Source organism: Scatophagus argus, chromosome 7 (genome assembly GCF_020382885.2).
Source record: "Scatophagus argus isolate fScaArg1 chromosome 7, fScaArg1.pri, whole genome shotgun sequence".
Lineage (NCBI taxonomy): Eukaryota > Metazoa > Chordata > Actinopteri > Scatophagidae > Scatophagus > Scatophagus argus.
In genome coordinates this window covers 17,516,079-17,528,190 of record NC_058499.1, presented here as the reverse complement: position 1 = coordinate 17,528,190, position 12,112 = coordinate 17,516,079, and the positions used below count along the sequence as shown (strand labels likewise).

Sequence of the window (12,112 nt, the reverse complement as noted above, 5' to 3'; positions counted from 1 at the left end):
AAAGATGCAAGAGGAAAATAAAGAGGGAGGAAGAGAAAAGTGAGGTGAGAGAAAAGCGATAGGGAACAGAGGATGGAGGAGGACAACGATGAAAGAGAACAACCACTGCATTTCTTTGTTTACCTCAACATACAGTGCACCATCCTCACCCATCTCTTCTCTTCAGGTGATGATAGCTAATGAGACACCCACCTAAACAGTGTGCATGGAGTGTGCCTGCTTATGTGTGTGCCTACAGAGCAGCTGGAGCAGAGTGCCTGGGCAGACAGCCACACAGGTGATTTAGACAGCACAAGGTCAGTCTCTTACATCTGGCTACAAGTAACTCCAGTCCAATAAAACCTGGCTTAGCTCAGCAACAATACCAAACATAAAGGCATGAAAAACTGAGGTACGAACACTGACTACAAGTTACTTCAAGCCGCTTGTTTTCTAGTCTTTAAAATATTATGACGACACACCTATGATACTTATAGAGATCATTCCCCATCTCTGTATGCACTCATTTCCTGTCATTTCTATACTGTTGAAGCTTTAATATAGATTCACACACACACACACACACACACACACACTGTGGCTGTCAGCAGTTATTTGTCAGAGAAATACATCAGTGCAGTGCTACAAATTTTAAATACACAGCACCGACCCTATGTTTCCTTTTATCTTTACCAGTCCATAGCATGCTCATCTTGTGCGTCTCTTTCTTTGTTTTAAATCCATCCACACCCTCCATCTTTACTAACCTTGGATAATTTAGCTAATAATCCTAATGGGATCAGATCTAATTTGGGCACCTAATCTCAAGGCCTGAGGATTACAGGCCTTTAACTATACATGCATACATAAACATGCACAGATACACTATATACAACATAATTAAAGGTCTTGTTTATCAGCTTTGCAAAACGTTTCACTTTTTGGGTACATAACATAAAACGAGTGTTGCAGTAAAGATAGAATTGTTAATCAGCCTGTTACTCAAGCACTGAGTCACTAACCTCCGCTTCACAGTGTCATAACTGAAACTAAAGCTTTATTGATTCAGTTCTCTGAGTAAGAGTGTGTCTGTCTGCATAAAGAGGAAGAATACTTCTGAGCACCACTTTCTTGAGGTTCTTGTTTGTGTTGATGTTACGAAAAATGAATGTTGAAATTCAGCAGGTGAGGAAAGAAACAGTTAAAACACTGTGTTAATGTGTTCTTTTTAGAAAATCCAAGGTAAATGCGAAAGATTCATTCACTGTTTCAGCTAAGAGGATGGAATCACAGCCATCCTCATCCCATGTTAAAGAGTTTCCTTTAAGTTCCCTAACTCTGTATTTCATACAAAACATGATGATTATAGCAAAAGGGTATGAAATTGGTTATAGTTTAGATTCTGCTTAAAGATAAAGATCTATCTCAGTATGCAATTTGCACAGAATTTGCTGCAGTGTTAGAGGTCATTGACCCAAGGGAGCATGGGGTTGGCTGACTGCAGCAGCAGTAGTAGTACAGATCCCTCATCCCTCTGCAGTGCTACAGCATCTCTGCTACTCCTGTGCTGGGCCAGGCGCTCTGACGCATGCACACTGCAGGTAAACAAGGAATGCCACTGGCAGCAAGAAGGGATAAGGGGGGGCTGTGGAGAAGAAGGTGAAAAACCAGAGTGGTACAAGGAAAGAAGGGAAGGAAGAAAGCCAAAGAAAGTGATGGGGGGGCAGGAGGATGATCAGCTGTGGAGGGAGGGATGAGAGGGATGATCAGGAGGAGTGTGGCACACCAAAACACTGCGATCCTGCAGCACATAAGCTAATCTAAAGGCGGGCTTCACAGCAGGACACAGGGGGAGAGGTTAATTTTTCTCCAGCCATTTGCAGAGCGAGACTGCAAGAAAAGGAGAGGAAAGGCAAGGAAAGCAAGAGCCAGAGAGTAAGACAGTCAGTAGGACAAATGTGTAAATTTGTGTTAATTATGTAAACTGTGAGGGAAAAAAAGAAAAACGTGAGAAGAAAAAATGAGGCTGTTGGGCAGAAGACCCAGAAGAACTCTGCATGTTTATTACTGACCCTGTGTTATAAAATATACAAGGAGTGGGAGGAAACCAAGGTCTGACACAAGGCTGCAACTCTGTAGGGACAGCTTGTACACACACATACACATACACACACACACACACACACACACACACACACACACATTATGACACACAGATGACGGGAGGCTTGGCAACAAAATATATCTGTGGAAAACTGTGAAAAGAGCGCTGGTGTACCCGATAAGTGATTGTGCCTGTGTATGAAAGTGAAACATGGTTTCCCCTGACCTCAGCAATGCTACTGACCTTGACAAGGTCAGTGCTGAGTGGGACAGTATGTGAGTGTTTGTGTGTGAACTGGCTTGTGACACAACATCAGCACAAACAGTCTAAAAATGGCCGAACATTCCTGAAGCGCAGTCTGGTTCCTCTCAGTGTGTCCTATCCGGGATGTCCCACAGAACACATGTCGACTGAATTATGAACTCGCTTCGACTAACGGTGTTTTTAACTCAGGCTGTCGACCTAAAGCCATATGAACGGACACGGGAGAACAAAATACACTGTGCATTTTGAAGTCAACGTTTCTCTAACAAGGCCAAAAAAGGTCAGACTTTGTGCCCTCACACCCCTTCATTCACCCCTTTTATATGACTTGTAGGCACATTTTTACTAACTTATTCTGTCAGTCTGGCTACAAATTGGCTAATGGGCACACCCAAAACACACCACACCTGACTCTACATGCAGAACATTACATACTAATAGAGAACCTGCTGCAAGAGACAGTGACCTCCTAACAGTTGATCTGTCAATTTAAGACTTCACCACACAGGGCGCGACATATACCACACGCTGCTGTAAAGATATCACCCTGGGGCCAGATGATGTCATTGACTGGCACTGGCAGCTGCCACGTCCATGTGTGCAGGTCTGATGTGTGTGTAACAGAGTGCCTGTACTTCCACCCTTATGCCGACCAAATATGAAGTAGTTTTGAGTTAAGTAACAGGTTCAGGTTTGTGTTTAGAATTAGCATAAAGTTGGGGAGTTAGATAGAAATTTAAGGGGATTAGGGAATTTGTGCCATTAGTGGAAAGTTCTTGAAAGTACAATATTAAACTGTGAGTGTATATGTGTATGGGTGTGTGTTTCAGACAAGGATGTTGCAGGGTGCCGAAAGTCCCTGCTGCCTCTGTGAATGTGCCGTGTGAGGTCATCATTTCAGAGATGTGGTCACCTGATCTGGTCACACCCTCACACCCCTGATGGACTTTTACACACACACACACACACACACACACACACAATAAATGGTTGTCTATTAAGAGCACATGCATGCTGTAGATCCGGTTACACAACGTCATTCTCCTCACTTGTAAATAATGAAAACCACATTTCACATTCACAAATCATCTATGAATCATTCCCTCCATCTTTCATTTTACATCCCTGAATTAAAAATACATTTTTAAATAAACGTTACTTTTACAGCTCTTCACTGTGGAGGAGGCAAAGTCTGAAACTATATACAGTGTGTGAGAGTGTGTCTATGTCAAACAGTAAGATCTTTAAAGCAAACAATGATTCACCCCATGACCTCATCAGAGCAAACACATGACATATCCGGCTCTGCCAGCTACTGTGCCTTTGTTTGAACTTGGCAATAGAGAAAATGTGAATGAAACATATGAAAAATTCCCAGAGGTTGCCCTCTGGGCAATCTGGGAAAGAACTCCACACAGTGAGTCATCAGCTAAGTTCTCAGTTCTGCTGCTACTGTCAAGGCAGATGACACATGTGCTGTCCTTCCAACCATTTTGAAAACTGTACGGTGTTTTCCAAAAACATTACCAGCGTCTTTGTCTACCAGAGTCTGACATGGGAAATTCACGTTGTCTATGTTGATTTTTTTTTTTTTTTACAAAATCTCAGCAATACTCGCCCTTGATTCTTGAAAATTTACCCCTCATGTATCATTACAGCCAGTATCCTTCCAGGTAGGATAAACAAAACATGTGGCTTGTCAAAAGTGGAACTGATGGAAATCTTCTTCATTGCATAAATGCATTAGCTTGTCACGTGCAGTCTCCTCCTGTGCTTGGCAGCAGGACACTCAGCCAGTCCACACAATTAAGATCACAGACATGATCACAGACCCATCGCCTGGTTTGCTTTGCTACGTGGCCATTACACTAAACAACAACAGTTGGGCTACTAAACATTATCATGACTAATATGTTTGTATACAATATTTAAAGACATACTAGAGTGTAATTAGATTTTTGACTTTACTGTTAACAACAGCATAAATAATTGATGGTATTCACCTGTCACAGAACCATCACACTTCCGATGGATCACGAGAGTATGGGCCCAACAACTATGTTTATTTATTATCCCTTAGAATATTCTGCCTTTTTTTTTGATAAATAACCAAACTGATCAGAAATCGTTATCGTGTAATTTTCTGACAGTCACCTACATCAGTGCTTTTTAGTAAATAGACATTTTCTACACAGTACTGATTCCAGTATTGGGCTGATTCTTGATTTGTCACATATGCTCTTTTCCCAGAAAGTGGAACTCACTGTCATCTTATCACCCCTTTCACAAGGCAATGATCCACTTATTATATGGAGAAGATTTCTTGAAACTTGAAACACGCTTGTGGTGTCAAATTGACAACTTGTAAGAGTAAAGTCTGTCTCTACGTGTAAACTGCTGTATTCTCTCTATTACTCTCAATCCCATTCATCAGAGGCCTGACCTCCACGCATGCATACAGGAGGGAGAGTGCTTCCCCAGGCTGGCTGCTGGTAGTCAAAACCTCTGGTCCATCTGTCAGGCCTGCCTGGCCGGCTGTTCCTCCCGCAGCAGCAGGGATTAGCCAGGGTTAAGCCAAGAAACCAGCCGCCTGCCCTCCAGCCTGTCAGAAAAGGCACGAGGAAGCCCCATTCCTGACTAAGCCTGTGCCATCCCTCTCCCAGCAGAGGTCCACCACCAGCTAACCTACTGTATCCAGCTCTCTCTGACCCACATTAATAGAGAGCAGAAATAAAGAGGTTATGAAGGGGTGGGATGTGAAAGGGAGAAGAAAGAGGACACCATTTTGATTGCTTCTGTGCTGGTCATGGATGTTCATTCAGCTCAGTTAACTGAAGCGTTTGGAGCATCTATGAAAGAGGGTGAGTGCAGCGCCTTGGGGGATGCAGGCTATTAGTGCTCAATGGGATGTGAGGCGGGAGGCAGTCGTGGAGGAGGCGGAGGCAGCAGCCCATCCATGAATACCCTCAGTGCTGCTCTCCCGCTTCCTGCATTCACTTCCCCAACAAAGAGTCACAATGGTGTCTTTTGCTGTCTTGGCTGGCTGAGGCAGCTCCTGGCGATGCTCAGACCCATGTGGGGGGGTAGAGAGTGTGGTAAGTGTGTGTGTGTGTGTGTGTGTGTGTGAGGGTTTAGCTAGGAGTCGGCTTTAACACCACACAGCCAGGCTGCACGTGCCCAACCCGCGGCCTGCCAGTGGTCGCACAAAAGAGATGATGTCATGCTTAGCCAATAACAAAAGGGTCTGGGTCTGTCGGGCCCTCCCTCTCTCTCACAGCTAGTTCCAGCTTTATCCAGCCCAGCATTAATCGTAAGTCTTATCCTCTTTACTGGGGGTGGGGAATAGGTAATAACAAACCAGTCATGGGGCAGCACTAGATAGGAAGAGAGAAGTAAAGGCAATAAATGACTAGCTATGGCCACTGGAGACAGACAGACATACAGACAGAGCTGTCACGAGATTGAAAGTGAGAGAATTCAGGAGGAAGCTTGGCTCGACGGGGTGCCACAGTGTGAGGCCTGCCAACCACAGGGCCCCACACAGAGATGGACCCAGCATAGAAACACACTCAAGCTTGCTGCACTGACTAAAGTAATGAAACTCAAAGTCTGATTACATCCACAACATCTCACACTTCACAGCCCTCCAGCTTTTTTTCAGCCTCTCTGGCTTTTCTTTGGTCCTTGTTTTTTTTTGTTTTTTTTTTCCTGCCTAATCTGAGGATTGCAAGAGCTGGTCATGCACAACCCAGCACAAACCAAACTGCAGCCATTATCTAAGTAAAACTGGATCTTTTGGTTGGGAAGAGTCACAAGATGCAGAATCTCCTGTGTGGCCTTCAGGCTGAGCAGCTTTCTTGTATCCAGGTACGTGCAACTCAGACTGGCAGAATGCACTAACAGAAGAGGTGTTATACAAGATCTTTGTCCAGTTAATGGTGGTACATTTTGAGTGAGAAGAAAGGCATGTCGGTTTCACTGCCAGAAGTCCCTGCAATAAAGCTAAATTCTAACTAATTGGTATAACAGAGTCTGTGAGAAACTGCAGGAACATGGGGGACTCTCAGCCAATATCAACAGACACTATTAGCTAAACTGAAGGGCATTTGACTTGAGAAAGTAACAATAATCTACTGTCCTCCTCCATTTTACCATCTGACCGTAAGTGTCACCTACAAGTGTTAACTGTAATCCAACAGGAGCGGCAAAGCAATAATCTAAAGCAATAATGTATAATTATTTGTCATTTGGTTGGGCAGGGCGTGTTTTTGGTGAGTAAAGTTTTCTAGCTGGGCAGCACATGGAAATACAGAGTCAGTAGATACATTATCTATGGAGAATCAAAAGGGAGCAGGTAATAAATCACATTCATAAGTAGGTTCAAAAGACTGAGATGTGCTACAGGGCAAACTCCCCGACCTGCTCCTGGCAACCAGGAAGTAAAACAACAAAAACAACATTTTATGAACTGCCATTCAAAGCCAATGTGTCACACCTAAGAAAAAAATTTCAGTCACCTTCTATGTGTCATCGGCCTCTGTGAATCAGTATTTTATTGCGGTTGGCCATGCCATGGCTAGATGTTAAATTACATCCTAAAAATAAGATTTGGAGAACGAGTGCAGCCAGGAGGAGGAATCTGCCATCTCCAGAGCTTTGTTGATGTGTTTGTCCAATGGCGTAAAACACATCCCAACACATTAAACAAACGTCAACCCTCCTTTTCCCTGCTTCGGGAGTTCCTTCAGTTTCAAACGGCAACTAAAAATACAGGAGACAGCGTGCCATGGGTGGACAGGCCATGGAAAAAAGGCTGTCATATATTTGTAGGAGAAGTCATGGAAAATGCGAGGATCCGATTTCAGGGCCACCGATAAGCAACGAACCTACAGCACGATGGCCTGCCCGCCAAATATAGCAGCCGCTGATGTGGTGCAGGCTTGGGCTAACACGGAGCAGGCCAATTGAGAACCGCAGTGGTACATGGGTCAGACTGCTGGAAATGTTCTGACACAAACCCATGGAGATGTTAGTGACTCACTGTCTTGTTCAAGGACACTTGAGCAGGGTGAATAATTGTTAACATGGGAACTTGAATTGAGGCCTCTGGTTCAAGGAAAGTCTGTCACAACTTGTTTTATCTGTGTATAAGAAAGAACACATACTGTACTTCATCTCTATTACATATGGGAAACACACAGTATTGTTCTACTGCTATAATATAGAAAAGCATACCCTAAACTGTAACCTTTGAACACAGAGCTGTAGACCAGAATATTTCCTGTAACTCAGGGTGTACAGGATATGTAGCTACAAAGGTCCCTGTTGCATTCCTCTTTCTCATTCCCATGCTGATTCTGTAGAAACAAGCAAAACTACACTGATTTGTCAAAGATGTACAATACTATAAATGCATCGATTCAATTCCCAACCCTCATTTGCAACTAACTTTTTCTCTGTACGTCACACAAAAATCTTTTAAGTCACAATAGCCAAATAATCCGATTTTTAACTGGGTTTTGCCAGAATTTATTTAACCCACAGAAGCTGTACATAAAAAAAATGACATCAAGATCCTGACTTAAGTCATGAAATCCACAAGATTCTGCTGAACTGAAGAGAATTTGGGAAGTGCAGTTACTTGCATTGTGACAGAGAATTACTTGAGGATATCAACACTCTCATGTCTGTGTGGTCAGTATAAGGCTAGTCAGTTAGCTTGGTTTAGCACAAAGACTGAAAACATGGGGAAACAGTTAATAGTCAATAGTTAAACTAATTATCTAACTAATTTGTTGAAAACAAAAATCCTGACACTCTGAATGCAGTCAGGAACATAAAGGAAATTCACTCTAATCAAAGACATCACATCCACTCCAAAACACATCAGCTGTCATGTCTGCTGAGCTTTTACTCACCTTCACCTTGCCATTAGGTTGCAGCAGTTCAGTGACAGACACCTTGTCCTGCTGGAGTCGCCTCTTCACCAGCTTGGAGCAGCAGACATTGACCGCACCTTGCACATGTGACGCATTGTACTCAGAAAACGTCCTGCTGTCAATCACCAGCAAACGGCCCGTCCCTCTCTGGATGAGGCTCGCCAGGCGCTTGATGTCCATGGCACTTCGCTTAGTCGGCCCTTTCTCCCCTGCCATGTTGAAGGAGGGGCGGAGTGATCACCTTAGGTCACGGAAGTGAGGTAGTAAGGGATGGAGTATGGGGGGTAGATGAGAGAGGGAAAGGTGGAGGAAGAGACAGGGGCGATGAGGAAGAAGAAGCGAGGTCAGTGGAGGAAGGCGACCACTGGAGCAGGCGCTGAGAGATCCATGGTGCCTGAAAAAGAGGAGACAAAGAGAGAAGGACAAAAAGAAAACCTATGAGTTAGAAATGAAGAATCACACTGGTGTAAGAAAGTATGGGATTGAATTTCTTTAAATGTTATTAGTGGCCAGCAATGACATTCAAAGCTGCCACTGATGTCTTTGAGACGCTGATGACGAGACATTAACTCTCGTCATGTGCTTCAGTCCCCTCATGCCAAGCCCAACGAACGAAATCATTTGAACCCCACTGCTACAAAGCGACCATGATGGATTCATTTCACAGTCATTTACACTAGCGCACATTGTATTTTTGTGCATCTGTATGACGTTTCATTGGCAGGCTTTGAGCACCTTGAAGATTAAAAATAGCCACAATGCTAACCACAAAAATAAAAATTATTTAAAGACTTTAAAGCCAACTGGCTCGTCTGACAGGATTCATCAGCACTGACATCTGACGGAGTATCACATATCCAAACACAAGGACTTAAGTTAGACACGCAGAACAATAAAAGGTTGATTGTGTGTGCGTGACTGTACAAGCGTGCGTGGAGGGTGGTTGTTGTTGATCGAGGGTCTCCTGTGCGGCAGCTCATGAAACAGGAAACTGAGGGCGTGAGATAAATTAAGCCAGGGGAATTCAGAGAGCAGGTCTGGACATCGGCAAACAGCCTGTGTGACATCCTGTGTATGTGTGCATGTGAATGCGTGTGCGAATTTGAGTGTGTGTTACAGAGAGCCGTCCATAAACTTGACATACTGCTTCCTCCTATCCATCACTACTAATCATTCTCCTCCCTCCCCTTCATGCTCACGTTCACCACAGCCCTTAGTAAACATACATCATCATTGATCAGTGTTGGAAAAGTGTGCTGGGTTACATATGACCATCACAAAAACCACATTTCTTTGAGAGGACACGTCAACAAAAAACCCTGTGTAGGCTGAAGACCACTTCGTTGGTCAACCAGGTGTCATGCAACAAGTGAGAAGGTCAGAATGTGAATGCAGTCATGTTGTTTTATTCATCTACAGGCACACGGTGTCATGAAAAATGAATGGGCCTCCTCTCATTTACCCCAGTGCCTAAATGGAGGTCTGAACCTTGGTTGAAAAGGGAGAGTACGACAGACAGAGATGAAGAAACAGATAGTGGAGGGAGATAAAGCAGAAAAAAACACACAGGCCTTGGAATAATTTAACTCCATCTTACCATGAAGATAATCTTATCAGCAACATGTATGGTCGCTTCATAAGGGAAAACATTAAGCAGAGGAAACGACAGGAACAAACAGCAAAATAGCACTGCATGTAGGTGACAAGAAGGTGACGGAGAACGGTCTACGTGAGGCAGAAAAAGAAAAACATTTTGCACACCAGAACAGTGGTGAGAAGGTGGGCGAGAAAACAGAAACTGAGAGAGAGGAGATGTAGAGAAGCTGGGTCTTCCGATCAGTGGTGTCTTGGGAAGACTTCCAGGCAGCTTGGCTCTGCAACTTTTCACCTCTGTTCTGACACCACCGCTGTGCAGGGAGGGAGAGAGGACAGGCGAGCTAACAAAGGATGTTTTTCAGTCAGGATCTCTCCAGCCTAGCAACTCAGCCAGCTCAAGGTAAGGGTGGGGAAAATTGTGAAGACTGAGTGAAAATAAGAGAGATGGAGAGAAAAATAACTGCTTGAAAGAGAAAAGAGAGGGAAACATAAAGAGAGAAGCTGGATGACAGAGCGAGGAATGAAAGAGAAACTGTCTCATAAGCTAACTTGCAGACAACTGAGATGTAGATGTGGAGCAGATAATCATACGTCTCCTATAGGCTGCGGGCCAAGCCTGAACATATATGTACACTGGCTGCTGCTGCCTGGCAACCTACCTGATGTAAGTGCAGCAGCACAGGAAGGAACATGGAAGAAATGCTGGATAGACAGGAGCAACTGTCTGCACTGTAAACACAGCCAAACAGCTGCTGTATCAGAAAGTGGCTACTGTACAGTGAAGGCATGTGCAGACACAAACAAGCCATAGCAGACAAATCTTGTTTAAACAAAATATAGGATAGTCAAGTCGGTCAGTGAAGAAGAAAGTAGTGCACGCAGTACTCTGCAAAAACACAATGCTGCACGTAACCTATCCTAAGAAAGCTACACAGACAAATAAATCCAATCCCACTAATCTGTAATTTGTGTCGTAGTAGTGGCCAAATGTGCATTCCTGCATTAATTCTTTAAGCACAATTTAGTGACCTGCAGTGATGCAGTACGAGCACACTGACACAGTGACATTTTCCCACTTTTCCCATGCTGTGCACCCCAGCAGCCATTCTGCAGAAACACTAAGCATAGCTGCAGTGCCAGCACTCCCCAACCACAAACAGCCCCTGCCACATTATGACCTGCCCCATCACCTGTTATAGCATACCTTATATGGCGGGAAGCCCATCAGCTGAGCAGCCAACAACACAGCTTCCAGAGGTGTGAATCTTTCTCTCTCTTTGTCTGTATCCCTGCTACTGAGCACAACATCTGACGCTGCATATGTCTAATGGCGACTGTTCTCCCACCCGCCCAGCCTCTCTCACTTTTTCTCTCTGAATACCTCCTTCCTCCTCTATCACTCTCCTTCTTGCTCTTGTGCAGTAAACAGGGATGGGGAGGGGAGGAGTGTGCAGGTTTACATGTGTGGTCGTAGTGAGAGGGAGAGACCGGTACTCTGCACCTTTCTACGCTGCTACACTGTCATCCGACAGTAACTTTGCTCCCAGTGGACCTTGTTCATGTGGGCAAGAAGGGGCATAAAGAAATGAGATGAAAGGAAGAAGTAAAGAAAACAGATGTCACAGATGATGATTGATACAGAGAAGGAGCAAAAAGCTCAGTATGCTTAGTCAGCATAACAGCCACAGCCAGACCCCATGCATAACTATCTTTCTTCCTCCATCTTGAATTCAGGCAGGAACAGTAAGGAGTAAAAACAAACAAGCTCCTCAAACTAAAATAAGCAGCAGCCAAAGGCTTGCTGTGCAGCTCTGGCTGAACACTGGAAAACAAGCAGAGAAGAGAGTAAGCAAAGACAAGGAGACAGGGCGTACAGGCCTGGAGCAGATTCTGTTGTTGTCATAGAAACAGCCCAGTTGGGGTAAGCAGGGGGCACGGGGAGGGTGATGGTGATGGGATGCTACTGGTGCTGACACTGGATCAGGATACAAGAGGGGAGACAGCTAGTGCTACATACAATCCACCCAGAGATTCTCCCAACTTGGCCTACACTACCTTTAAGTTATTGTGTCCCAGTTGATTCAGTTCCTGAGATTCAATCTCAACGATTCTACTCTCGTCAGACAGAAAATAAATCACTTCTTTTCTATATCTCTTGTGACAGCTGATTGAAAGACGCCATCCTTCTGAGCACTTTTCCAAAAATGCAGTCCACATGCAAACAAGTGCA

The 12,112-nt window shown here is 44.3% G+C and overlaps 1 protein-coding gene across 3 annotated transcripts in view; it reads right to left on the bottom strand.

The window, feature by feature from the left end:
• Positions 1–12,112, bottom strand: part of dusp8a (dual specificity phosphatase 8a) — a 42,254-nt gene that overhangs the window by 27,427 nt on the left and 2,715 nt on the right. For all 3 annotated transcript variants that reach the window (XM_046393818.1, XM_046393820.1, XM_046393819.1), the window contains one exon: positions 8,266–8,680. In XM_046393818.1, the coding sequence (XP_046249774.1) occupies positions 8,266–8,502 (237 nt within the window). In that variant the 5' untranslated portion in view covers positions 8,503–8,680. The remainder of the gene's footprint in view (positions 1–8,265; positions 8,681–12,112) is intronic.